The sequence below is a fragment of the Callorhinus ursinus genome, unplaced genomic scaffold (genome assembly GCF_003265705.2).
Source record: "Callorhinus ursinus isolate GAN/ISIS: 27379988/994484 unplaced genomic scaffold, GSC_fseal_2.0 scaffold100, whole genome shotgun sequence".
NCBI lineage: Eukaryota > Metazoa > Chordata > Mammalia > Carnivora > Otariidae > Callorhinus > Callorhinus ursinus.
This window is the reverse complement of record NW_027397162.1, coordinates 661,351-689,338: the sequence shown is the minus strand read 5'-3', so window position 1 is coordinate 689,338 and position 27,988 is coordinate 661,351. Positions and strand designations below refer to the sequence as shown.

General features: G+C 45.9%; 5 protein-coding genes across 13 annotated transcripts in view; 3 read left to right on the top strand and 2 right to left on the bottom strand.

Annotated features, from left to right (window-relative positions):
• The window catches only part of LOC112806690 (zinc finger and SCAN domain-containing protein 4-like), a 33,893-nt gene extending 33,163 nt beyond the window's left edge, over nt 1-730 (bottom strand). For all 7 annotated transcript variants that reach the window (XM_073889022.1, XM_073889024.1, XM_073889020.1 and 4 more), the window contains exon 1: nt 41-730. The gene's annotated coding sequence lies outside the window, so the exon portion shown is untranslated. The remainder of the gene's footprint in view (nt 1-40) is intronic.
• A 447-nt stretch (nt 731-1,177) lies between these two features.
• Nucleotides 1,178-9,915, top strand: LOC112806601 (uncharacterized). The gene is given in 4 exon segments (XM_025848955.2): nt 1,178-1,301; nt 3,689-3,770; nt 8,337-8,618; nt 8,621-9,915. Coding segments are annotated over 4 exon segments (1,725 nt in total). The 5' UTR covers nt 1,178-1,232; the 3' UTR covers nt 9,913-9,915.
• Nucleotides 9,916-11,221: 1,306 nt separating this feature from the next.
• LOC112806586 (uncharacterized) overlaps nt 11,222-27,988 on the bottom strand; it is a 54,744-nt gene continuing 37,977 nt past the window's right edge. For all 3 annotated transcript variants that reach the window (XR_012377009.1, XR_012377010.1, XR_012377011.1), the window contains 2 exons: nt 25,122-25,317; nt 11,222-11,352 (listed from right to left, as the gene is read on the bottom strand). The gene's annotated coding sequence lies outside the window, so the exon portion shown is untranslated. The remainder of the gene's footprint in view (nt 11,353-25,121; nt 25,318-27,988) is intronic.
• On the top strand, nt 18,319-27,191 carry ZNF550 (zinc finger protein 550). Its single transcript, XM_025849363.2, has 4 exons — nt 18,319-18,596; nt 20,901-21,027; nt 23,239-23,334; nt 24,244-27,191. Exons 1-4 carry the CDS (start codon nt 18,570-18,572, stop codon nt 25,233-25,235), a joined length of 1,242 nt encoding a protein of 413 aa, XP_025705148.1. The 5' UTR covers nt 18,319-18,569; the 3' UTR covers nt 25,236-27,191.
• On the top strand, nt 26,689-27,401 carry LOC112806607 (thioredoxin domain-containing protein 17). The gene is given in 3 exon segments (XM_073889040.1): nt 26,689-26,846; nt 26,848-26,941; nt 26,943-27,401. Coding segments are annotated over 3 exon segments (369 nt in total). The 3' UTR covers nt 27,060-27,401.

Here is a 27,988-nt window from a genome sequence, read left to right as displayed (position 1 = left end):
TCAGTGGAGGGCAGGGGAGGGCGGGGGCCAAGGCACATACCTAGAGGGCGTGGGCACCTCCTCTGGGGACCTCGGAGTCTCCGTCCCAGGCCCCTGAGTCTGAGTTCCCCTTCTTACCCAAGGGGCCCGAACATGACTTTCACACGTGACCTCCAGGAGGCGCCCGCCCGGGGAGCTGCTCTCAGGGTCCCGGGTAGGAGAGAGCCGGGAGCTGCGGGCGCGCGCGGAGGTTACTGTGTGGGGCTCCTCCCTGCAGGCCTCCCCCGGGCCCCCCGGCCTCCAGGCGCCGCGTCTCCACCGCCGGTCCCGGGGGCGAAGGGCCTCACTCTGGCCGCAGACCCGAGCCGCCAGCGACGCGTCCGCGCGGCCCTTGGAGAGCCGAGTTCGCACCTGTGGCCCCCGAGGCCAAATGGCACCTCTGCGGGCGACCCCAGGAGGCGCACACGAACCCGCCGGCCCTGATCCGGTCAGGTCCTGTGCCCCTGCGGAGCGGCTCCGAGACTGGGGAGCGCGCTTCCCCAGGGAGGCCTCCCACCTCGCCCGCGACCACCCCGCTCAGCTGAGGGGTGCCTGTGTGGGGTTGACCTTCCGCGAGAGGACCGTCGCCGGGCCCGCTCCCGCACACCTCCTGAGACAACGTCAGTACTCGCAGAGCAGACGCGGCCTCGGGACTCTGCGAACCTCGTGCCGAGGGCCCCTGGAGGGGAAACCGTGGGAACTACGTTACCAGTAATGCCCGGCGCCGCGTGCCCAGGATGCAGCCAATGAACGCGCAGAAACAGGTCGTTTCCGCTTGTGGACCAGAGCAGCGGGGAGGGACTTCGGCACCGCGGTCGCGCGCAGCGGCCATCTGAGTCCTTTAGCAGCGTGAAGGTGCGCCCGGGGTGATGAGAACGAGAAATTGATAGGGGAAGGGTTGTCCCCACTGCACGGCAGCTGGCGTGAGGGTCGACGGCGGTGGTTGACAACTGTGCACGGGTCCCGTCTCTGTCGCCGGCTTCTTATGGCCCCCGCTCCGCCCATACAGTCCGATGGCCGGGGCTACGCCCGGGAACCCTGCTCAGGTGAACGCTCGTCCCCCGGGCTCTTCCCGCTCTCCCCCGACCAGATCCTAAAGGCCCGAGGGCGGGGCACCTGCTCGCGTCCCTGCCGCCCAGGCCCCGGTGTTGGGACAGTGGGGAGATCATGGGTGGCGTCCCCATATCTGAAAGCCAGTGTGATGAAGTGCGAGAATGTTACAGGCAGAGGGACCGGTTCGCTGGGGGCGGTTGATCCAGCGAATGCTCCTGGAGAGTGCCAAGGTGAAGAGTTTTAACTTAATTCTCAGGATGCTGGGAGGCATGGAAGGTTGTGAATAGAAGAGACAGGATCTGAGTTAGGCTTTTCAAAGTTTTCTAAAAGTTGCTCAGAGTTAGAACAGACTGGAAAAGGGATGATAACATCGAGGCACAGGGAGGTTGAGCCCTTGTCCAAGGTCACACAGCTCTAAGAGTCAGCCTTGGGGGTCAGCCTTGGGGACCGAGGCTGAGAGATAATGCAGTCATCCCAGGTCACCTGGCTCCAGGGCTCGGCAGGGATGCAGGGAGGCCTGAGCCTATGGAGCCCTGCAATGGTTACATCCCTGTGATGTCCCTCATCTTCCCACAGATTCCCATGACCAGAGAAGCGCTTATGGACTGTAGGAATGTGAGTGAAGGATATTCCAGGCCCTCAACGGTCCTGATCCCAACCTTTGTCTCTGGGATTGTGTCCTGCGACTCTTTGCCTGCCCCTCTTCCACTCTTCTTGGTCCAGGAGACCCTGAAGAAACTCCAAGCCCAGGGTCATAAATCCAGGCTGGAAGTTATATGGAGAGGTTCCTGTTGCTGGCAACCAATACAGTGAGGTATAAAAGATGGTTCCAGACATAGGTATCAGAGTATGTTCATGCTAGGAGGTGAGCATGAGTTTGTTCAGGGAACTGCAGTTCTCCCTTTTCCTTATCATGAGAGAGAAAGGAGAACTAAACAGGTGGGGAGGGGTCAGGCGTGGAATGGCTCCGTGAAAAGTTGGGTGTCTCTTCTGGAAGTGGTGGGAAACGTAGGTTTGGAACAGAGGGAGGTGATCTGACGCAGGTTTCATCAGGCTCCCTGTGGGTGCAGCCTGGAGAGGGAGAGCAGATACTGTTGGAGTTGGGAGGCAATGGGAAGAACAGGGAAGACGAAACTGCAATACTTCAGGTGAGAGTTGGTGGTTGTACCAGGGTGGTGGCTGTAGACGTGGGAGAGCCAGTTGGGTTCTGGATCAGTTTTTTAATTAGGGCCACCCAGAATTTCAGATTTTGCGAATGAGAGAGAGAAAGGAAGAGAGTTTTAGGGCTCAGCAGCTGGAAGGATGGAAACTCCATCAACCAGGATATTAAAGTTGGTAGTAAGGTTAATTTTCACTGGGGACGTCAGTTTTGTTTTTGGCTATCTTAAGACTTGGAGATGTTTCAAAGAAAAATGTGTGGAGAACAATTAGCAGATGGCCACACAGGTCTGGAACTCAGTAGGGAGACATTCAGAAGGTGGTGGACAATAAAGGTATTGGCTGCCCAGCAAGGGGAAGGTAAGAGCCGTGACTGGGTGTCATGCCTGGGCATCTGGGTGGGGTGCTCGGCCTCATAAACATAGCTGAGGGAGAGAAATGGTTTTGGGAAGGTTGTGGGAGACAGGGCCATCTGTCAGGTGGCCAAGGCATCCATAGGAAGCATAGATATAAGAGGAATGTGTCACAAGAATAATTGAGACAAGATGACACCGAGGCCCAGACTAGTGTTTATTCATGCTATGGACTTACCAGGAATTGTGTCCCTTGGTGTGTCTTAGGTGTTTCAGTTAGGCTGGCAAATTAGCACAGGGGCACAAGTCACCATCTAGGAGCATCACTGGGGCTGGGCTGGAAGACTTCCAGGGCTGGGCTCTGAAGGATGATCTGATGGAGAGGAAGGCAGTGGCTGATGAGGGAACATCAAGTGCACCACAAGTGGAAGAGAGCCCTTGGGTCCTGAGATCTGCAGGTGGTTCTTGGTAGCTGGGATTGAAGCAAGAACTGAGCAGGGAGGCCTTCAAGCAGGTTTTGTCCCTATTGGCAGTGGGGACCATTGGAAGTCTGGGGTAGTACTGGATCCTGTTTGAATTTGCCAAATACCACCTGGATGCCATATGTGGTTAACATATATGGGAGGACAGGGTGATGCTTCTGGGTGGGAGGGTAGAAGTGGCTTACAGAGTGAGACTGAGAGAGAGGTATGGTAGAAATAGTTACATGAAGAGAGAACATGAACTGAAGGACCTAGGGCCATGACATTGATGACATAAGGTGGAAGGGTGAGCCCACATTTGGTTGTGCCTCAGAGGCACAATCTGGGGGACCCCCAATTGCCTGACATGAGGACATATGCCCTAATGCCAGGCTCAGTGTTTAGGTGGCATCTCCCTGCCCACATGCCTCTTGTTGTTGTGGGCAGTCACAACGATCGTGATACCTTGAGAAGAGAGCAGGTATCTCTGGCTCCATGGGGGGCACTGGAAGGAGGGTGAGCAGGGGATGTATGTTTGGGTGAAGAAACTTGGAGTCCTAGAAAAGAAACTGATCCAGGAATGATCTATCCCCATTATGGCAGGGCTGTGTGACCTTTGAGGACGTGGCCATTTACTTTTCACAGGAGTGGGTGCTCCTTGATGAGGCTCAGAGACACCTGTACCATGATGTGATACTGGAGAACTTTGCACTTATAGCTTCATTGGGTAAGGCCTTCACACTCACCCTAGTGTCCTGGTTTTTGTCTCTCCTCTTTTACTTCACAGGAAGCTCTGCCCTTTCCACAGCTAGACCATGGATTCTGTGCACTTCCCCATTTTCTTGGCATATGTGTCATCAGGGTAGACCATAGTTGTGTGCGCACTGCACTGAGAAGACCTAAGTCCTGTTGCTCCAAGCATTTGGGAATGGTCTGGGATTCAGGAGTCTTGCAGTCAGCCTAATGCACCTTACCTTGTTTGTCCTCTCCCTGGCAGGATGACTTGTCCGGATCCATGGCACCGGATCCATGTTCCGAGTTCTACATTACTGATTGAGTCAGTGGTTTGAATATTGATGTTGGAGATGGGGTCCTTACGGATGGGACTACAACATTAAGGTTATAGTAATCCACCAGGAGGTACCCTTTAATTTTTCCAGATTCAAGAATAGGCACAATCAGGTTGTAGGATAGAGAAGTAGTGAGGATAATCACCCTTTTATTTATTAGATTTTTAAAAAAGATTTTATTTATTTATTTGACAGAGAGAGACACAGTGAGAGAGGGAACACAAGCAGGGGGAGTGGGAGAGGGAGAAGCTGGCTTCCCGTGGAGCAGGGAGCCTGATGAGGGGCTCGATCTCAGGACCCTGAGATCGTGACCTGAGCCGAAGGCAGATGCTTAATGACTGAGCCACCCAGGCACCCCATTTATTAGATTTTATATAACAAGTTTTAATCCTTGGAGGCCCTGTTTTGACTTACACTGGTGATATTAACTATTTTTCCTGGGGCGGAGGTGGGGGACTGTGGAATTCTATTTTATTAACCCAATCTGTGTCAAAGACCTACATTAATTTTAAGTGCATTATTCTTCATGCTACAGCATCTGTGCCCAATGTGGGATATTTTGGGGTGTTATGACATTGGGAAATTTAGGCAAGGCTATAGTTCAAATGAGGCATATTTATTTTTCTGTTTTATATCTGAGTATCCAAGTACAGTGTGTAAAAGTAGTGGGATTCCCCAGATATGATTTGAGCCCCAGTAATGATTATGTTTCTGAGGTTTGGGCTTTGGTGCCTTTTAGTAAATGAGGTTTAACCACTTTATTGAGGAATTATTGACATGTAAAAAGCTGTACATATTTCTCGGATACAATTTGATGGGTTCAGGATAAGTATACACCATGAAACCATTACCACCATAAAAGCCATAAATATATCCATCACTAAGTTTCCTCCTATCCCTTTATTATTATTATTATCATTTGCGTGTGTGGTAAGAACACTTAACATAAGATTTACCCTCTTAGCATATTTTAAGTGTACAATAGTCCCCCCTTATCCATGGTTTCTCTTTCCGTGGTTTCAGTTATCCACAGTCCACCGCAGTCTGGAAGTAGATGATCCTCCTTCTGATATATCGTCAGAAGGTCAGTAGTAGCCTCATGCTAAGTCACAATGCCTACATCATTCACCTCACTTCATCTTATCACATAGGCATTTTATCATCTCACATCATTATAAGGTATAGTACAGTAAGAAATTTTGAGATGACATTCACATAACTTTTATTACAGTATATTGTTATAATTGTTCTATTATTAGCTATTCTTGTTAATCTCTTACTGTGCCTAATTTATAAATTAAACTTTATCATAGGTATGTACACAAAAAAGTAATATTTATAGGGTTCAGTACTATCTGCAGTTTAAGGTATCTGCTAGGGGTCTTGGAATGTATCCCTCATGGATAAGGAAGAACTACTGCACATTACAGTATTGTTAGCCATAGGCTGCTGTATGGTAGGTCTCCAGGACTTATTCATCTCAATAATTGAAATTTTATACCATCACTTTTAACCATCAATTCCCCATTTCCTCTTTACCCTAGCCCCTGCAAAGGCTCCCTTGTCAGGGTTAGTTGATCTTATATTTATGGGTTTATTTCTGTGCTGTCTATTCTGTTCTGTTGGTCTATAATGTTTTGATTACTATAGCTTTGTAATATAATTTGAAATCAGGAGGTGTGATGTTCCCAGCTTTGTTCTTCTTGCTCAAGAATGCCTTGGCTATTCAGGGTCTTTCATGGTTCTGTGTTAATTTTAGGATTGTTTTTCTACTTCTGTGAAAAATGCCCTTGGTATTTGAATCTGTAGATTGTGTTGGGTCATATGGAGACTTTAAGAATATTAATTCTTCCAATCTATGAACAAAGGATATTTTTCCATTTATATTTTTAATTTCTTTCATCAGTGTTTTATAATTCTCAGTGTATAGACCTTTCACCTCTTTGGTTAAATTTATTCCCAAGCATTTTATTCTTTTTGAAGCTATTGTAAAAGAGATTGTTTCTTCTTTTTTCTTTCACAGTTCATTGTTAGTATATAAAAATGCAGCTGATTTTTCTATGTTGATTTTGTATCCTGCAACTTTACTGAATTCATTTATTCTAACAGGCTTTGGGTGCAGTCTTTGGGTTTTCTGTGTAAAAGATTATGTCATTCACAAATAGAGACAATTTTATTTCTTCTTTTCCCATTTGCATACTCTGTATTTCTTTTTCTTGCCCAATTACTCTGGCTAGGATTTCCAGTACTATGCTGAATAGAAGTGGCAAGAGGGGTCATCCTTGTCTTGTTCCTGATCTTAGCCAAAAGACTTTCAGCTTTTCACCATTGAGTATGATGTTGGCTGTGGGCCTATCATATATGACTTTTATCATGTTGAGGTACATTCCTTCTATACCTAATTTGTTGAGAGTTTTTATCATGAAAGCATGTTGAATTTTGTCACATGCTTTTCTCTCTATTGAGGTGATGATATGATTTTTATCCTTCATTTTGTTAATGTGGTATATCACATTTATTGATTTGTGTTTACTGAACCATCTTTGCATTCCAGAGAGAAATCCCAGTTGGACATGGTGTATTATTTATTTATTTATTTTTAAAAGATTTTATTTATTTATTTGACAGAGAAAGACACAGTGAGAGAGGGAACACAAGCAGGGGGAGTGGGAGAGGGAGAAGCAGGCTTCCCGCCGAGCAGAGAGCCTGATGCGGGGCTCGATCCCAGGACTCTGGGATCATGACCTGAGCCGAAGGCAGATGCTTAATAACTGAGCCACCCAGGCGCCCTGGTGTATGATCCTTTTAATGTACTGTTGAATTTGGTTTACTAGTATTTTGTTGAGGATTTTTGCATCTAGGTTCATCAGGGATATTGACCTATAATTTTCTTGTGTTGTAGTATCTTTACCTGGCTTTGGTCTGAGGGTAATGCTGGCCTTATAAAATGAATTAAGATGTGTTCCCTCCTCTTCAGTTTTTTGGAAGAGTTTGAGGAGGAATGACATTAAATGTTTCATAGAATTCATCAGTAAAGCCATCAAATCCTATGCTTTTCTTTTGGGGGAAGGTTTTTTTTTTTTTAAGATTTTATTTATTTGGCAGAGAGGGCACAAGCAGAGGGAGAAGCAGGCTCCTGTGGAGCAGGGAGCCTGATGTGGGGCTCAATCCCAGGACCCTGAGATCTGGACCTGAGCCGAAAGCAGACGCTTAACTGACTGAGCCACCCAGGCGCCCTGTTTTTTGTTTTTAAGGGGAAATTTTTGATTACTCACTCAAATGTCCTTACTCATTTTTGGTTTGTTCAGATTTCCTATTTCTTCATGGTTGTATGTTTCTGGGAATTTTTCCTTTTCTTCTAGGTTATCCAGTTTGTTGATGTACAGAGGTTAACAGTAGTTTCTTATGATCCTTATATTACTGTGGTATCAATTATAATGTCCTCTCTTTCATTTCTAGTTTTATTTGAGTCTTTTTTTCCATAGTCTAAAGGTCTGTCAATTTTATCTTTTAAGAAAACAAAACATCTTAGCTTTGATCTTTTCTATTGTTCTTCTAGACTTATTTCCACTTTGATCTTTATTATTTCCATCCTTCTGCTAACATCAGGCTTAGTTCTTTTCTAGTTCCTTAAGATGTGAAGGTAGAATGTTTACTTAGGATCTTTCATTTTTTCTTGATGTCAATATGTATCTGTTATAACCTTCCCTCTTAGAACTGCTTTTGCTGGATCCCATAAATTTTGGTATATTGTTTATTTTCATTTATCTCAAGATATTTTTTTATTTCCCTTTTGATTTCATCTTTGACTCACTGGTTGTTCAAGAGTGTGTTCTTTAATTCCCACTTATTTGTGAATTTTCCAGTTATCCTCCTGTTATTAATTCCTACTTTTCATTGCATTTGGTCAGGAAAGATACTTATATGATTTCAGATTTCTTAAATTTGTTAAGACTTGTTTTGTAGCCTACCATATGATCTATCCTGGTTACTTTCCCCTGCATTCTTGAGTAGAATATGTATTCTGCTGCTGTTCAATGGAATGTTCTGTATATGTCTGTTAGCTCCCTTTGGTCTGTAGTGTTGTTCAGGTCGTTGTCTCCTCTACCATCAAGGTTTTAAAAGATGTGAAAACATCATATTATACAGATAGCTGAAAAAAAAGCATGATGAATACTCTACCACATAGTCAGAATGATTCATCAGTATTTCTCTTTTTTCAGTTTGTTGGCATGGGATGGAGGATGAAGAGGCATCTTTTGAACAGAGCGTTTCTGGAGAAGTTTTGTCATGGGTCAGGACTCCAAAGGCAGGTCCATCCACCCAAAAGACTCACCCCTGTGAGAAATGTGTCCCAATCCTGAAAGACATTTTGCACCTGGCTGATCAACCTGGGCAGAAACTATACTTGGATGGAGCATGTGCAAACCTACACCAGCTTCAGAAGCATTACACTGCAGAGCAAAGGGATGTAGAGAGGGCCTCATTTGTTAAGAGCTGCATATTCCTGTGTCAGGGAATCCCTTCACCTGTAGGAAGATTGGAAAGGAGTTCCCAGCCACATGGAGGTTTCTCCAGCACCAGGCCATTTTCAACAGTGAGAAGCCAAACAAAATCACCAAGTGTGGGGAGGCCTTTCATAGTGGAAAAAGTCATTACAAATCACATGATGGGAAAGCCTCCAACCACAAACGAAGTCTTGTTTATCACCCAAGAGTCTCCACTAGAAAAAGGGTTTATGAGACCATCAAATATGGGAAAGCTTTTCGCTGCAAGTACTCACTTGTTCAGCTCCAGAGAGTCCACACTGGAGAAAGGCCTTACAAGTGCAGTGAATGTGGAACATCTTTTAGGCAAAGAGCCACCCTCATTATACACCAGAGAGTTCACACTGGAGAAAAGCCTTATACGTGTGCTGAATGTGGGAAATCCTTTAGTCAAGGCTCCAACCTTATTGAACACTGCAGAATCCATAGTGGAGAAAGGCCTTATGAGTGTGAGGAATGTGGGAATGCCTTTGGGTGCAAATCCAATCTCATAAGGCACCAGAGAACTCACACTGGAGAAAAGCCTTATGAGTGCAGTAAATGTGGAAAATTCTTCAGACAAAGCTTCACCCTCATTCAACATCAGATAATTCACACCACAGTAAGGCCTTATGTGTGTGTCCGGTGTAGGAAATCCTTTAGCCAAAGAGCTACTCTCATTAGACACCAGAGAGTTCACACCAGTGAAAGGTTTTATGAGTGTGGGGAATGTGGGAAAGCTTTTGGATCCAAATCCAAACTTGATCAGCACAATAGAAGTCACACTGGAGAAAGGCCTTATGAATGCACTGAATGTGGGATCTCTTTTAGACAAAGCTACAGCCTCGTTGAACACAAGCAAATTCACAGTAGAGCAAGGCCTTTTGAGTGTGGCCAGCGTGGGAAATGCTTTAGCAGAAGAGCTATTTCCACTAAACACCAAAGAATTCACACTGGAGAAAGGCCTTGTAAGTGTGGCGAATGTGGGAAATCCTTTAGTCGAAGCACCAGCCTTATTCAGCACTGCAGCATTCACACAGGAGCAAGGCCTCATGAGTGTGGCCAGTGTGGAAAATCCTTTAGGCAAAAATCTGTTCTCATTCAACACCAGGTAGTTCACACTGGAGAAGGGCCTTATGAATGCAGCAAATGTGGCAAATCCTTTAGCCAATGCTCCAGCCTCAATCTCCACCGTAAATTTCACACCCTGGAGAGGGCCCGTGAATGCAGGAAATATGGGAAATCCTTCACTGCAACATCTGATGTTGTTTAGCATCAGAAAGTCCACACTCGAAAATAGGCTTAGATTTGAAGAAAACATGGCTGTCTCCTTGTTCACTCTAATGGCACTAAATAGTTTGTGTGAGGGAGCCACGTGCCTGAAGTTAAACCTCACACTTGCAAGCAACTGGAGGGGTGAAATTCCCCATGAGTTGATAGGCACGTGTGAGGTTTACAGGAGCTTCACTGCACATTCCAAACCACCCAGGACTCTTACCAGAGTTAGATCACTGCCAGTTTCTCTAGTAGAAGCCATCCCACTTCCATTACCTTGTACAGTGTTTCATTGGTCACCCCAATGTGCCTAAGGCAAGGCAGATGTTTGTGTTCTCTCCCGTTACCTGGAGGAAATTTTGAGTAGTCTTTGCTCTTATGGTGATTTCCCTTTTCTGATTAAGTAGGAATATGACCCAGTTTGGGCTAAGAATGGGCTCTGCTGGAGGCTTGCAGGGAAGGCTTACCTTCTTCATGGAAATTATTGGTTTCACCTAACACTTGTAGTTGATTTTTCCAGCCTTCAGGTCACCAACCAGTAACGATCTGCCTCATTGCTCTGGTTTGTGCAGCAATAAAGTTCTTATTGTTTAATCTATCTTTAGTCATGGGAGTTGTAGTCACTGTTTTGGGTGGAACACACAAGCACCATTGTGCTTGTGTAGGGGCCCCAGCTTTGTGCAGCTCAGTGTGGACAATACAATGACAGAGAGTAGTTCTCATTCCAGTTTTGGCCTAATTTGCATTGCTGCACAAGACCTAGGAACAAGTTCAGTGCTTCGTGGTCCTAATTTGTGGCCTAGATGCCTCCATCTATTGTGAGACCATAGGACACCCTAAGGAAGGGTCCCTTTTTTTGGCAAGCTCTGGTGCCTTTAGGAATGGCATGAATTTATTCTCTTGCTCCCAGAGGGTGTCACGTGATGCCCAGCGCTATTGAGGGAAAGATTTTCACCAGGTTCTACAAAGGAGCAAAGTGTCCTGATGTTTATAATTCTGAAGACTGGTATCACTCCTCTGACTACAGGAGCCGGTTTCAACCATAATTGGTACTGATATCCTGGATGTGATTAATAGGCAGGGGAGAGGCCTGCAGCAAACTAGATGATATATGCCTCTTCTGAAAGTGCATCCATAAATCTTCCGTTGACTATGGTTGTGAGGAATTAGAGTACTTCTAGAGCTGTATATCTCCTGTAGCTGAAATCACCGTCAGAGCAAATAATCTAAAGATTTTGTGAATTCTCATTGTCTTTCTGGGCTGTTCACCTCAGTGGCCATCCATTGCTCTAAAGAAGGCAGAGAAATGAAGACAGAATGGAGATCATGTTGTCCCAGGATGTGGCTTTTGTGGTCCAGCCAGTGTTCCATTCATCCCAGACTGGAACAGCTTCCATTGCTCACCAGTTTTTCCTGCACAGATTCAGGGCTGCTCTTCCTCAGGAATAAGGAAAAATAGAGTAGAGTCAGTACTGGGTTGTTAAACCTTCTGGTTAACAAAAAGTGGGTGATTCAGATTTTTTATTTTGAACTTTTTGGGGGGAGTTTATTGACGCATAATTGACATGCAATAATCTACACATATTTAAGGTGAACAATTGAAAATTTTTGTTATACATTTAAACCCATAAAACCATCACCATCATGAACAACCATGATGTACCTCATGCTTTTTTATAATCTCTCCTTGTCTTTTCCAGTGATTTACTTTCTTTAAAAACTGTCTAGAACTTACATGAATTGAGTCATAAAGTGTGTATTCTTTTCTGATATTTTCCACACTGCATAATTATTTTGAGATTCCCCAATGTTGCTTATATGAATGTTTATTCTTCTTATTGTTGAGTAGTATTCTTCTCTACGGATATGCCACTATTTGTTTTATCCATTCATCTGTTAATGGGCAGTTGGGTTGTTTCCAGTTTAGTGCTGTTAGAAATAAAGCTTCAGTGAACATAGGCATATGATTCTTTATGTGAATATGTGTTTTGTTTCTCTTGTACCAATACTTCAGAGAATGTGAATGTTTTAATATTTAAGAAACTGCCAAGCTGTGATCTAAGCTGGTTATACCCATCTGTGTTCCCACCCACAGTATATGAGCTTCTGTTCCTCCAAATTTTGCCAATATTTCATATTGTCAGTCTTTTTAAATTTTAGCTGTTTTAATAGAGGTGTAATAGCATTTCACTGTAGTTTTAATTGCAGTTTTTTGATGTTTCATGATGTTGAGCATTTTTTTTATGTTTATTTGCCTCTTGTTATCTTCTTTAATTTGCTTATTTTAAAATGGATGTTGGTTGATACTTTTCATTAATAAATAAAAAGACATATTTTGGAACTGCACTCATTTTTCAGCAATGATGTGTCCTCTGCCAAATGGAAATATTGTTTTTGAATTCTGTAAGAATGTCTTCTCAATTTCTTTTGTGCTATTCACAGTGTAACACCCACAGAGGCTATATACTTTTGAGCATTATCTACATTCTGAACATATTCTCCATCGTTTTCTGGTCTAGACATTCAATAAACAAGCCCTGTATTGGAGTGTTTGTCAGTTTCTCTCATGTGTATACTCCCATCCTAGTCAATTTCAGGTTGCCAAAATGATGTCACTGAACATGGATTTGGGAAGAAATATGCAGTAGCACAACACTATATTCTATATCCACCATACAGATAACAGTAGTCATCAATGACCTCAGGATATATATGAGTAAGACGTAGTAAAAATCTGGAAGTGACAATTTTTGAGTATTTATTATATTTACTTTTTTTAAAGATTTTATTTAATTTGTGAGAGAGCACAAGCAGGGGGAGTGGTAGGCAGAGGGAGAAGCAGGCTCCACACTGAGCAAGGAGCCCGATGTGGGACTTGATCCCAGGATGCTGGGATCATGACCTGAGCCAAAGGCAGACACTTAGCCAACTGAGCCACCCAGACATTCTTAATTACATTTACTTAAAAAAAAAATAGCTGTATTTAAGTACAATTGTCTTATAATATATTATGCATATTTAAAGTGTACAACTTGTGTTTTGATACATGCTTACCCCCTGAAACCAAATGTTCTGCCCATTTTAATGCATTCTTCATAAATGATAGACATATTTGCCCTTTGCAATGAATATTTTCAAATATATACATAAAAGGAAATGTGTCATGAAGCCTCATGAGTCCAACCCTAGTCTTTCAACATTGATCAATTCTTGGATGTTTTTGTTTCCTCTATCCCCATTCATATTACTAGATTATTTTACTTATAATCCAACATCTTGTTCAATGCCTAATCTCTTCAGAGTGCATTTCCAAAATGTAAGGACTCTTGTAATCCTAGTAACTTTTTTAACAAAATATTTGAAGTATCATAAGATATATTGCCAGTGCTCTGTTCTCCCAGTTTTCCTAAACTGTTTGTTCTTTAAGACAATCAGATCCAAAATGGATATATATGACCTTTAGTAGATGTGTCTAGTCCCTACTAACTTAAAACCACTTCATCGTCTAATTCTTAGACCATTTGTTGAAGTTTCTTAGTCATTTGTCAGAATTTGCTATTCTGGATTTGTCAGGAACTTCCTGAGCTTCAGAAAGAAACAGAAATCCAGATCCAGGAGGCACAGAGAGACCCCAACAAAATCAACCCAAGGAGGTACACATCAAAATGCATAGTAATTAAAATGGCAAAAGGTAGTGATAAAGAGAATTTTTAAAACAACAAGAGAAAAGAAAACAGTTACATACAAGGGAAATCCCATAAGTCTATCAGCTGATTTTTTAGCAGAAGCTTTGCAGGCCAGAAGGGGTGGCATGATATATTTAAAGTGCTGAAAGAAAAAACCTGAACCAAGAAAAGTCTACCAAACAAGGCTATCATTCAGAATGGAAGGACAGATAAAGAGTTTCCCAGACAAACAAAAGTTAAAGAAAATCATCACCACTAAACCAGCCTTACAAGAAATGTTAAAGGGGGTAGAAAGGAAAGAAGCAAGAGTAAGAAAAGTAGGAAGCACAAAAGCTGTAAAATTAAGTATATCTATAAAAACCGTCAAGGGATTCACAAAATAAAAGGATGTAAAGTATGATACCATACACCTAAAACATGGGGGGTGAGTAAAAATTTAGTGTTTTTAGAATGGGTTCAAACTTAAATGACCATCAACTTAATTTAGACTGCTATATGCATAAGATGTTATATATAAAACTAATGGTAACCACAAATCAAATACTGGTAGTAGATATGCAAAAAGTAAAGAGAAAGGGATCCAAGTATATCACTAAAGAAAGCCAGCAAACAGGTGCCTGGGTGGCTCAGTCAGTTAAGTGTCTGCCTTCCGCTTGGGTCATGATCTCGGGGTCCTGGGATCGAGCCCCGCATCGGGCTCCCTGCTCCGCGGGGAGGCTGCTTCTCCCTCTCCCACTCCCCCTGCTTGTGTTCCCTCTCTCTCTGACAAATAAATAAATAAATAAATAAATAATCTTAAAAAAAAAAAAAGAAAGTGAAGGGATGAAAAAGCATTTGCCATGCAAATGCAAGTGAAAATAAAGCCAGGTTAGCAACACTTAGACAAAATAGATTTTAGAATTATTGATGCAATAGTATTAACCAGAACAAAAAATAATATCATATATTTTCTTTTCTTTTCTTTTCTTTTTTAAGATTTTATGTATTTATTTGACAGAGAGAGACACAGCGAGAGCAGGAACACAAGCAGGGGGAGCGGTAGAGGGAGAAGCAGGTCTCCCACCCGATGTGGGGCTCGATCCCAGGACCCTGGGATCATGACCTGAGCCGAAGCCAGACGCCTAACGACTGAGCCACCCAGGTGCCCCTCATATATTTTCTTGTAGACTGTCTTCATGACTCAGGAGAAAAGATATTTCTTCTCCTTGAAATTACTGTCTGTATTATACTCTGCATCCCACCCTTTTCCACATTCGCCACTCATTTATTTGTCCTCCTCTTTGTCTATCAGACTTAAAAGGCATTCCCTTGCACTGTGTCTCTCTGACTTTCGTGTCCTCTAAATACAAATATGATATTTAGCCTTGTCTATTTCACATCTGACTGCAGAGGCAGCTGCAGCCATCAAGCAAAATGAACTGGCTTCACTGTCAGATTGTGGCCTCTTCCCTCTAATCATCCTTCAGGCTAACTAGCCAGCCACTAAGTGCCCATATCCAACCTCAACTAAGATCCTGAGTCTGTTCCAAATGCCCTCCTAAATCCTCAATCCAATGTCTCCACTTGAATGTCTCAAATGCACCTTGAGGTCATATTCCAACAACCCCAATTTCAGTTAATAGTCTTGCTATCCAAACAAGTTCAAAACCCAGATTCAGCCTTTGGCCATAATACTCTACACACAGTGCTGAGAAATTGTGACTGCCTCGAGTAAGTCTGCTCTGATGTATGGGTGTCTCTCTTTTGTGATGAGTCCTAGTGTTATTAATGTTTTCTATCAAATACCATTCTCCAAGCATCTTAGACACTGTCAGCATGCAATGGTCATCATTGGGTAGTTGATTATTTCATGTACTATTGAAACACATTTGTATCCTATTTCTATTGCTATTTCTGCGTTTATTAGCTAGAAATTCTAAAGAAGCATAAAGAATTTTCCATAATCTTCTGTTCAGTTACTTCTATTCAATACCAAAAAGGGAAGAAAGAGCTTGATACCTTTGCTCTAATTAGGAATTTCCAGAATAATTATTTGGATCACTAACATCATCCTCAAACAACAGCCACATGTTTTTTGTTTTGGTTTTTTAGAGAGAGAGTGAGTGGGGGGAGGGTGGTGGAGGGGCAGAGAGAGAGAATCAGGTGTTTTTTAAAAATATATTTATTTTAGACAGAAAGAGCACGTGAGTTGGGGAAGAGGCAAAGGGAGAGGGAGGGAGAATCCTCAAGTTGACTCTGCTGAGTGCAGAGCCTGATGCAAGGCTCAGTCTCAGAACCCTGAGATGATGACACCAGCTGAAACCAAGAGTTGGACACTCAAACCACTAAGCCACCCAGGCGCCCCAGAATGTTTATCTCAGGAATAAGATGCCCCTTTGCACATGTGCTCAGACTGTGATCATAGCAGCTACTATCACAGCAGGAAAAAAAACATTTGTCAAGTGGCTCTTCTTTTCAGGTAAGTCTAAGATTTTAAAATTAATTGTAACTGTCTTAGTTTGTTAGGGCTGCTATAAGGAAATGCCATAGACCAAGTGGCTTATAAACAACAGAAATTTAATTTCTCACAGTTGTGGAGGTTGGAAGTCCAAGATCAAGGTGCTGGCACATTTGGTGTCTACTGAGAGCCCATTTTCTGGCTTACAGACAGCTTCTTCTTGCTATGTCCTCACATGGTGGATGGGGTAAGGAAACTCCCTAGGATCTCTTTTATAAGGGTACTAATTCCATTACTAAGGCAGAGCCCTCATGACCTAATCACCTCCCTAAGGTCCCATCTCTTAATACCATCACAATAGGCATTAGGTTTTCAACATATGCATTGAGGGGGATACAAATATTCAGCCCATAGCAGTACCTGTGTTATAGGAGATTCAGCTAGAAATATATGGAGGGGAGAAGCAGGTGAGATTGCTGGGGTTGGAATACTGAGACGTATCCATGCAGGGAAGAATCTCTGTGTGGGAAACAGGCAAAAGGCCACATAATCTGCTGCTTCTGCTGCTTCTGCTGCTTCTTTTTTTTAGGGGGGTAGGGGCAGAGGGAAAGGAAGAGAGAGAATCTTAAGCAGGCTCCACGCCCAGTGCAGAACGCAATGTGGGGCTCAATCTCACAACCCTGACATGATGACCTGAGCAGAAATCAAGAGTTAGATGCTTAACTGCCTGAGCCACCCAGGCGCCCCATCTGTTTCCTTCTGACATTTCCCTTGCCGTGACCCTAGCTGAATTCTTTTTCCTTGTCCCTTGACTGCACATACCAAAGCCCACAAAACTGACTCTGAAGCTTTGATGAACATATAGTTGAAGATCAATATTTGTTGGTTGCCAACTACAGAAAGCATGCATTTCATGACTAACACTGCAGTGTGTACATTCAGGTTTTTCTTTGGATTCCTGTTCTGCTGAATGGAATCTATAATATATTGCCTTAGTTTTAGGGAATATTTTTTAATAGAAAGGGCAGAATAAATACAAAGACACTTGGATAATAATAATCTTAAAATTATAAAATATGTCAAACCTCTCATTTTAGGTAAATTAAATCTATCATATATTCCACATAAAATTTGAAAGAACTTCATAAACTTATTTAAAATCTTACAGAAAACAAAATTTTCACTATTCTCTGTTTCAGGGACACACAACATTTTCCTCTCCAATATCCCAGTAATGGCTTGCGTGAAGTCTTTTCTCTCTTGACCCTGAGCCAACTCACAAAGTTGACTCTAAAGCTTCAGTCTATTTGAAGAGCAACAAGATAATGTCTATTAGTTCGAAGCTCTGAGTGAAGGTACTTTGTATCTAAGTGACACTATGATATAACATTATATCTTGTGTTACTCCTTCATACAGTGAATGCAGGAATAAGTCCCCCTTGTGGAGTCTTTAAGCAACACTACAACAAGGCTGTGTAAATTGTACTTTCAGTGGCATATGAAATTAAAGGATTCATTACATTCAGAGCTCCTAGAAGAGGGAGGCACCATACCCCATACAAGGGGCCAGATGGGAGGCCAGATGGAGCCAGGGAACTGGATGGAGCCCACAGACAGAGTGAGGACCCGTAGGCAAGTGTCATTATTGGGAGTCAAGGTGGGTACACAGACAAGGGAATTTCATTAATACACTGGAATGTCACTAGATCACAGGGAAGGACAAGAAAAGGAATTTGTATAGGGGACTAACCTTGTTATCACACTGGTATACCTGGTCACGTGGGTGGAGTGCTCACAGCCTGTTTGTAGGATGTTGAGGCAGCAGGAAAATGTGGTTTTAAAAATTTACAATACAGGGGCGCCTGGGTGGCTCAGTCATTAAGCATCTGCCTTCTGCTCAGGTGGGATCCAGCCCCGCATCGGGCTCCCTGCTCGGTGGGAAGCCTGCTTCTCCCTCTCCCACTCCCCCTGCTTGTGTTCCCTCTCTCACTGTGTCTCTCTCTGTCAAGTAAATAAATAGAATCTTAAAAAAAAAAAAATTTACAATACAGCGTGCCCGCTTGCTCCATTAGAAACTTCTAAAATACAGATACAGATAACTCAATTTGGGAAATTTCGGTGCGTCCCCTTCAGGAGTATCCGATGCTGCCCCCTTCTTCTTTGGAGCCTCTGCACACCCTTTCCCAGTGTCCCTGTCCTGGACTCTGGGCCCTTGGCTCCTGGAAAGAGCAGAGGATTCCTCGCTGGGCCAGAGGCAGGACAAAAACTACATTACCCAGAAGGCTGTGCCGCGCGAAGGGGCGTTGCTGGGCCCCCGCTGGCGGGGGCGGGACTTCCGGTGCCGCGGGTGGGCGTATGCTCGTGACGTGACGGGTGGGTGCCTGCGGGTGAGTTCCCGGTGGCTCCTCGGGCCGGAGCGGGGAACGGAGGCGAGGGGCTTCGCCCGCATCTCTTTGGACCCTGGGGGAGGGCCGGCTAAGCCCGCGGGAGCCCCGCGGCGTCCTCGCGCGGCCCTGCTGTCCCCGCGGCCCGATGGCGCCGCCCGTGGACCCGGCGCAGGTGAGTGGGCGTGCGGGGCGGCAGTGGCCTGTGACCCTGCGCCTCGCCGCACCCCTGCCGCTGTCCCTCGGCCCTCGGGGTGGGTCCCGCTCGGCTCCGGAAGGCAGGTCGAGGGCTACGTGCGGTAGCGCCCATTTCCGGCAACCGGCGGGACGCTGTGTGGAAGCGAGCGGAGTGGCTTCTACAACCCCCTCCCCGCCCCCCACCGTGTGTCCCGACCCGCAGCCCCACGACCCCACTGTGGGTTCCGGCCGCGCCCCTTCCTGAGCCGTGCCCTTGAGTGAGCCCCCCTCTTGCGCTGGACTTGGGTGCTCTCGGGTGTAAAGGAGAAGAGTGTTGACAGTTCCTCGCCCTGCGCTGAGGGAACTAGAAAGCGTCTGTGGGTGGCGTGTCCGCCGGTGTCCAGCAGGGTCCTGGGAGCATCGCTCTGGGAGCGCGTTCCTCGGAGATGCTTCCCGAGTCTGTGTTGGTCTCGGCTCAGCACAGCGGGAGTCTGGCCCTTGCACCTTCCTGGCCTCTAGCCTTTGGAGGTAGGGGCTAGGGTGGAGGAGAGGCAGTAGGTTTTTGGAATTGTTGCTGTGCCAGGGCAGAAAAGGTGCAAGGGCAGGCTGGGAGCCAGGAAGGCCAAGCAATTTGTCTTTCCGTTTACAGCAAATGGAACTGACTTTCCCCTGACAGTAGTGAGTCTGTTTTCTTGTTTAAGACATTCCGTTAGATTTGACACGTGAGTCCATTCGAATGGTCAGTGATGACAGTGTTCAGGAGTGTTGGCGTCCCTTTGGGCACAGATGCACAGGGGGACCCGGGTAAGTCCCTAGCAGTCACCTCAGGTACCCTCTTCATAGCCTTGATCACCGTCAGCACTGTCTTACTCCCATGCACGCGGCTCCCTCCCTCTTTATTCCAGGCCCACTCCAGTGTGCCATCCTGAAAGACAGCTTCCATGTTGCCCCATGTAAAGTGGACTACAAGTAGTCTCCTCGCTCTGTTTTCTTGTCTTTGGAATCTTTAGGGCCCTCTGACATTGTCTTGCTGATTTTAGTTGCTTGTTTAGGATCTGTTTCCAGCCCCGGATCGTGAGCGCCTGTTGCTGCCCTATGCCAAGACCTAGAACGGCCTAGGCTTGTAAAAGGTACTCAATAAATGGTTGAATGAGTGAATGGGTCTCCCCCTCAGGGGCTCCCATCATACTTGTATTAAATGCACACAGCCCTCACCGGGGCCCTCAGGGCCCTGCTCCATCTGCCCCTGAGACTTACCTCAGTGCTCCCTTTCCCTTCTTCCCTTGCTCACTGCACCCAGCTGGGTGGTCCTGAACTTGTCAAACTCCTTCCCATTTTGCAGCCTTTGCCCTTGCACTTCCATCCCAGGCCCTGTCCCCAGGTCCCTGCAGGGCTGTCTGTCCGTATTCCTTCTGTGTATCCATGCCACCGCTTAGAATAGCCTTTCGTGGCTGTTTTATTTCTAGTGAAGGTGCCCCTGGCCTCCACCTGCCTATTTTCTGATAATTCTATCATCTTTTGCTGGGTGTTCAGATCCTGTCTCTGCTCCTTAAATGTGAGATTGTGGGCAACTTTCTAGAGCTGCCTGAGCCTCAGGCTGCTGGAGGTAATGGTGGCATCGACCTCATGGGCTGTGGGAGGATTAGGAGAAGTCACGAAATACATTGAACACATTCCAGGCCAGGCACTCCACTGTTTTCCATGTGAACATTTTCTCTTTACTTATCAGAACTGCCTGGTGAAGTGGGAAGGATTATTGTACTGATGTGGAAATCAAGGCTTAGAGAAATGATGGGATGTCCGCCCCATGGTCACAGCTGGCAACTGTCAGATTCAAGAGTCTTAATTTGGTCTCTGGGAGTCTGGCTCCAGAACAGGGAATTTTTAATCACTTTATCTCAGTGTGTGAAGCCCTCAGCTGGGGTGGCCACACGGGGAGGACCAAGGAGACTCGGCTGCTATTGCTGCAGTTCTCATTGTTGGAATTATCATCATGATCAATTTCCCTGTTCCTCTGATGTCCCAGACCACCTGTTGTCTGCCTCCACTGTCCTCATGGGAATGCTACTGTCTTGTCATCTCCAGCGGCTTCCCAGGGGAGGTTTTTCTCTCAGCCATAATTGCATTATGTCCAAAGGCTGCATCTCTCTCCCCCTCGAGCCCAGCACAGAGCTCTGCCCTCAGGAGGCCTCAGTGATGCAGGCCTGGGTCTCTCTAAATCTTGACCAGAGACTGAGTTACAGGGTTCTGACCCCATCCAACAGCACAAGGCCAATATCATTACTTCTGTTTGACTTTCCAGGTTTTGGTTACCTTCAAGGATGTGGCTGTGACCTTCACCCAGGAAGAGTGGGGACAGCTGGACCTGGACCAGAGGGCCCTGTACCAGGAAGTGATGCTGGAGACTTGTGGGCTTCTGGGCTCACTGGGTAAGGGCTCACCTCTCAATCCTGTGGGGTAACCCAGCCTTCTTGATTCCTGGCTGATCAAGAAGGTCACAGGAGTCATCTTCCCTCTTCCCTGAAGACCCTGCAGTTTTCTGGTTCCTTCTCTTCCTACCTGGCCTCCCTCCATCAGGTCTCCGTCAGGGATCATTGGAATAGAAACAACCTACTTCTGAACACAAACCCTCACCCCAGTACCCAGCACACTCAAGTTGCCGTCTGACCTCCATATTCCAGACTGCACAGGAGCCTGGTTGGGTCAGGCGTCCAGGGCCCAGTTAGCAGGGCTGTGAGTGATGGGCTGTTCTCAGGAGAGAGGGTGAGTCAGGCAGATCCCCATATGGCATTCGTCATCAGTGCCCCCCGTGGGATCTTCCTAAACAACATGGTAGCTATAAAAAGACCCCTGGTGTCTCCATGATCATCACCTGTTCTTCTGAGGCCTGGGTCACAGTCCTCCACTGAGGTAGGAGGTGCTTTAGAAAGTGCACAGGAATGGCTAAAATGCCAGAGGTGGACACCTTGAGAAAGCCAGTCCTTTAACCTCCTCGGTCTGGAAGGCTGATTGGTGTCAAGAGAAAGTCTCAGAACAGTGCTGAGTATTTCATGTGCCCTAATTGTGGTTAATTTTTCTCTTCAACAGAAGGGACAGCTTCTAGCTCACAGTCCTGAACTATCTACATGAACTTGCTAGGGCTCTGATGGCATTACTTTGATTTTGTTGTTGTGTTTTGATGGTAACCTGCCATTTGTGGAGAGTGAACTTGACTTTGCTCATTTACCAGAGCAAAACAGAGTTCCCTTTTAGAACAAAATACTTAACAAAAATTAAAAGTGGGGCCGGTTAAAGAGAAGCCACCAGTGACAATGGCACCGTGTGTGTGAGAATGCAGACCATTCACTCTGAGTTCAGGTGGGAAGGCAGACGTCAATTCTTAGATGAATTGTGATGAGTCATACATAGAAATATTAGGGGACCTTAGGAGTATGTAGCCAGGTGGTCATAATCCATCATGGGTGCTTCAAAAAAGGCATCTCAGGAAGTGACATTGGAACTGAGCCTTGAAGCTTGGAGGGGAGGTGGAGGAGGGGCTCCAGGTGGAGGAACCAGTACAAGAAAAGGCCCTAAGGTGAGAGGGGGCTCAACTGGCAGAGCCAAAGGAACGTCTGGTTCACCTTTTCTCCTGCCCCTCCCTGAGCTCCGGGCCAGGCATGTAGGACACATCGATGACTGTTACCGAGACTTGTCCGAATGAGTCCTGGGCTGAGGATCAGAATCTGCTACTTGATAGACTTCAGTGGGTCCTGGTGCCTCAATCCTTGAAATTCTGTACAGAACCCACCTATCTCTGTTGAGCTCTATCTGGCTGCACGAAACAGAAAAGCAAGCTTGAAACTGGCTTCCCCTGAAGGAAATTTCCCATCTCACCTAATGAGAATCCCCAGGGTGGGGCTGGCCCCCAGGTTGAAGGCTGCAGCTACATAGTTCTATCCTCAGTGATGTGAAGGTTCTCTCTGCTCCTCTCCCTGGACCAGGCATCTCCCTGTTCCTCAGGCTGGCTCCCTGTGGGCCTGTGGGGTGCTGCAGCCAGGGTTGAGAAAGCAGCCCCCTTGTTCAACCTCCCCTCACATTGGAATAAAGGCTTTGTCTTCAGCTCAGGTTACCTGCCTCTCTCAGATTACCAGTGATCAGAGATGCCATTCACCAGTTTCCTCCCCTGGCAGTTTTTAGTTCTCTCTGGGAGAGAGAATTCCCTAGGGAGAGCCCAGAAATACTGTTGTTTAGGCCCAAGCAATTTTGTTTCTTTTGGTTTGAGGTTGGAATCAAGCATCCCTAAGTGGTTCTCAAGTACAGGGTGTTTGAGAACAGTGACTTAGATTAATTACAGAATCCCTTCTGGAAGGAGGGGCTCCCCTTCCCAGGGTCCCATGGCTGTGTGTGAAAGTGGTGTGCCCGAGTAGGATTGGCTTCTACCAATGAGGTTCAAGGACATTGATGTTGTCTGGACAGACAGCACCACCCTCTATGGCAGTTGCAGCCCAAGAATGGGATTTGTGCAGTTGGGTTTCCAGGTCACAGGTCAGCATTTTCTTCACAGCTTCATTCAGTTCTTGTCCCTGCCATGAAGTCCCAGAAGGGATGGAGATACTGCTTTCTTCTCATACACCATGACCTATTTCCTTCTCCATCAACAGGGCATCCGGTTCCCAAACCAGAGTTGACCCACCTACTGGAGCATGGGCAGGAGCTATGGACAGGAAAGAGAGGCCTCTCACGTAGCACCTGCTCAGGTAGGAGGGGACAGCTGGTCAGGTGGGGTCATGGGAGCCTTCAGCATGCAAGCCTCTGAACTTCTTTGTGAAACTCTTAGTGACCTCTTGGTCACATTCATGGAGAACATGAATGAGATGGAGTCTCCTAGTCTCTCAGATGAGGAAATCATGCTTTGAAGAAAAAAGTAACCTGTTCAAGATCACTCACTTGGTAGAGGCAGGACTGGACCAATGGTTTTCTGGCTCCAGAGCCCTCTTAACCACGACATGAGGCCTCCCAGCAGAGCAGAAGCTTGTCTTTTATACCATTTGTCCCTGAGTGTCCCTCCATCCCTCTTCTTCAGTCTTAATTCTCTTCCTTTTATGGTGATCCCACTTCAGTGTTGGCTTCACCAGGCATCTGGGGCCCTTTCTTCCTTTAATTGTTCAGCACTCTCCAAGAGTGACTCTACCCATGCTTGCTCCTTCCATTCCAACCCAGTGCTCCCTTCCTCTTTCTCTCTCTGGCAGTTCTGATTCTCCATTAGGACCTAGCTCACGGGACACCTCTGGGAAGATGACCTCTTTTTCACCCCAGTCCTGTTCGGTGCCACTTCTGTGTACTCTCTTAACACCAAGAGATGTCAATTCTTGAAGCAAACACCCCACAGACAGTGTTATGTCCTCCCTCCTCCCCTCTGGACTGTGAGGAGGGGTCTCCACTCCAGATCCTCAGTTCCCTGGTCTAGCCTGTCCTCTGGATTTTCCCTTTAATGGTGTCAAGGGTACAAGGACCAGAGACAGTCATTGGAAATCCAGGACACAGAGTTGTGGGACACAGCAATCCCAGGGTACTGTTTCATCCTCACTTTCCCACTGAAGTGTTGAATTTGTTTCTTCTGTATTGAGTCACTAAAAGTTCCCCTCTCTGTGTTGGCTTCTCTGCAGGTGACAGTGCAAAACTTCAGACCAGGGACCCAAGCACTTCTCAGCTGATTTTGTCTGAGGGAGCCTTGCTCCAGGGAAGCCTGACTCAGGGATCTTCAAGGGACTCCAAGTTGGCGCACGCCAGGGATTGGGAAGGGCTTTTAGAAATGCAGAAAAGTCAATTGAAGCCTGGGACAGATGATCAAAAGGAGACCCATCTTGGGAGAATGAGCCTTGAAGATGACGGTTTGGGGACAGATGATAGTCTGCACTCTCAGGGACATGTTCTCTGTGAATGTGACCCACAGGGACCAGGTAAAGGCCACATGATTCATGCAGGGAATAATCTCTACAAATGCAAGCAGTGTGGGAAAGGTTTTAACCGGAAGTGGTACCTTGTTCGACATCAGCGGGTTCACACTGGAATGAAGCCCTATGAGTGCAACGCATGTGGGAAAGCCTTTAGCCAGAGCTCAACCCTTATTCGGCACTACCTCATTCACACCGGGGAGAAACCATACAAGTGCATGGAGTGTGGGAAGGCCTTCAAACGCAGGTCCTACCTCATGCAGCACCATCCGATTCACACTGGAGAGAAGCCCTACGAGTGTAGTCAGTGTCGAAAGGCCTTCACCCACCGCTCTACTTTTATTCGGCATAACAGGACCCACACCGGAGAAAAACCCTTTGAGTGCAAAGAATGTGAGAAATCATTCAGCAACAGAGCACACCTGATTCAGCACTACATCATCCACACTGGAGAAAAGCCCTACGATTGCATGGAGTGTGGGAAGGCCTTCAGATGCAGCTCAGAACTCATGCAGCACCAGCGGATTCACACTGGGGAGAAGCCCTACGAGTGTGCCCAGTGTGGGAAAGCCTTTCATCGGAGCACCTACCTCATTCAGCACTCCATCATCCACACGGGGGAGACGCCATACAAGTGCCTCGAATGTGGGAAGGCCTTCAAACGCAGGTCACACCTTCTGCAGCACCAGCGGGTTCATACTTGAGAGAAGCCCTCTCAGTGCCATGAATGTAGAAAGGCCTTCACCCACTGCTCCTGCTCTTTTGTCCTTCATAAGGAGATGCACACTGGAGGAAAAAAAACAAAAACAAAAACCCTTTCAGTGTAAAGAATTTTTGTTGGCTCTTCAAACACATGAGTAGTCACACTGGAGATGAGGCCTGTGATGCAGTGAACACGAGAAAGCCTCCAGCCACTGCTCTGCCCCCACTCATCATTGGATTCATACCAGAGAGAATTTCGAGAAGGCAGGTCACCCATGGTCCACCTCTGTCAACATCAGAAAAAGCCCCAGGGGGAAACATTCTGAACGCAACTACTGAGGAGTCTTTAGGCAGAAGAAGACTCTTACTTACCATTTGAGAATCATAATGAACAGGAACCACATCGATGTCATTGCTGTGAGAAAACCTGTGGACAGGTCAGCACTTACTGTTATGTCAAGAGTCAGATGGAAGGGGACACAGCGTGGGCCTTAATGTGCCCACAAGAAGCATGTGGGAGACAGACAGTGGGCACTGTGCACTTACAAAGACCTCCGGCCACCGATCTGCTCCTTGGTTGACACTTAGAAAAGCCATCTCAGCATTATTTTTAAAAGAATAAAAAGAAGGGAATGGAAACCTAGACCCTAAACTGAAAAAACAAGTGTCTTCACAAACTCTTTCAGATTTCCCTGCCAAACCTATTAGTTTTTCATCAGTTTTGTTATTTTGGTGGGGGAATGTTTGAGAGAAAGGGTCTCAGCCCTTTGTTTTTGTGTATTCCCTGCTGTCCTGTGTCAGGAAGCTTGCACAGTGAGGACAGCTCTACAGATGTTTGCTGGAAGCCTTGCTCCACATCTCCGCCCACAAGGAGCATCATTCTTCGTGAGAAATATCAAGGCTGAGTCATGAGATACTGGAACTTAGAAGAAGTTAGACTTCCGAAAATAACATCACGTGCCACTTGCTTCTGATGTTGTCTGAGAGAAGGATCTGCATACAACAGCCACGTTAAAACATGCTCCCTCCAGACTGTTTAAGGCTTTGATATTTATAAGTAAAACTCCTTGTTTGTGTGGTTTTTAAATGCCTGATGTTCTCCCTCACTTGTTTATTCCATTCTGCTCTTCTGTTTTCTGTATTTTTCCCGATGGTATGGGTTGGCCTTCTCAGTTGGGGCCTAATTCCTTCCTGTTCTTGGGGTTTCCTCATGTAGAGGACTGCGCATTCCCAAGTCCCCCTCCACAGCTTTCTAGGGGTTGAATTACTGCTAAAACCAGTGAAATAAAACACTCTGCTGAGGCAAATTCATGATAAGCCCAGAAAAACAAACACAGAGTATTCTCATTGTCTGATCTTACAAATGGTTGTGTGAAGTTTTGTTTCAAAATAAAGTGCTAGCCCGCGGCCGTGCCTCCCAGGGCCCCGGCCGGCCAAGCGCGGTGAGCCCTCCCGATGGCAGGCTGCGAGGAGGTGAGCGTGTCTGGCTTGGAGGAGTTCCGCTGGGCCGTGGAGCAGCACCATGACAAGACCATCGTCACCTACTTCACCAGCTCTAAGGACGCTGGGGCAAATAGCTGCTGCCCTGACTGCGTGCAGGCTGAACCGGTCGTACGAAGGGCTGAAGCATATTAGTAAAGGATGTGTGTTCATCTACTGCCAAGTGGGAGAGAAACCTTATTGGAAAGATCCAAATAATGACTTCAGAAAAAAAACTGAAAGTGACGGCAGTGCCTACACTACTTAAATATGGAACACCTCAAAAACTGGTGGAATCTGAGTGTCTTCAGGCCAACCTCGTGGAGATGTAGTTCTCTGAAGATTAAGATTTGATGATGGCAGTTGTGTCTTGATTTCCTGATTTCCTCTAGTATAAACGCAATTGCATACTTGCTTTGAATTCATGTTAGCAATAAACAAATGATGATGTAAAAAAAATAAAGTGCCAGGGATTTGAACAGGAGATTCTGGTTGTGTACATGCGGGTGTCGGGTTTGTGTTGGCTTCACAGTTGCCACCATGGACTTACTATTACCCGTGTGCCGGCATTGGATGTGGTCATTTTAAATTCATCCTGTGGACTTTCCTTCAAGACTAGTTTTCAAGGTACACAAGATAATGTTAATGGGTTAAAAATGTACAGAAAAATATAAAGTGATCATTTCCTCACATGGAGCTTTCCTCAGTGCCTTTTAAAAGACTACACAGTTCACATTTTCATAGTGGGCATGCGCCTTTTTTGTGGTGACTGCACTTCTTGATGAGTTAATAAGAGTTTTTGTCTGGATAGTGTGCATAGTTTTCTGTTCTTCAGAATGGAGAGTTGACTCAAAGCCCCCTGCCCTCTTCTGTCCTCTCTCTGGAGGGTGGGGTGTATTGTAGTTGTGGTGGTACTTCTGGCTGAGCCTTGAGTTCAAGAGAGTTGGAGAAACCCCTCTGGAAACATCTTGGTTTTTATCAAAGGTTCTCCTTTGCATGCCTGGGATGCTGACCCCAGTTTGTCCCAAAGCAGGAGTGATGCATTTTCCACTAGATGAAGGACATCTGAGGATTTATTCCCTCAACTTCAAGGTTTTTCCATACAGTCTTAACATGTTCAGTGCCAGGTCCTACTATACACTTACTGCTGTGCTCAGCAGGGTTCTCCTGAGACCTCTGTCCTTCATCCACATGACCACTTAGTGTGTTCTGGGCACACTGTGAGGAGTGGGGCACCTGGGTGACTGAGACGGGAGTCTGGTCCTTGAGCAGGGAG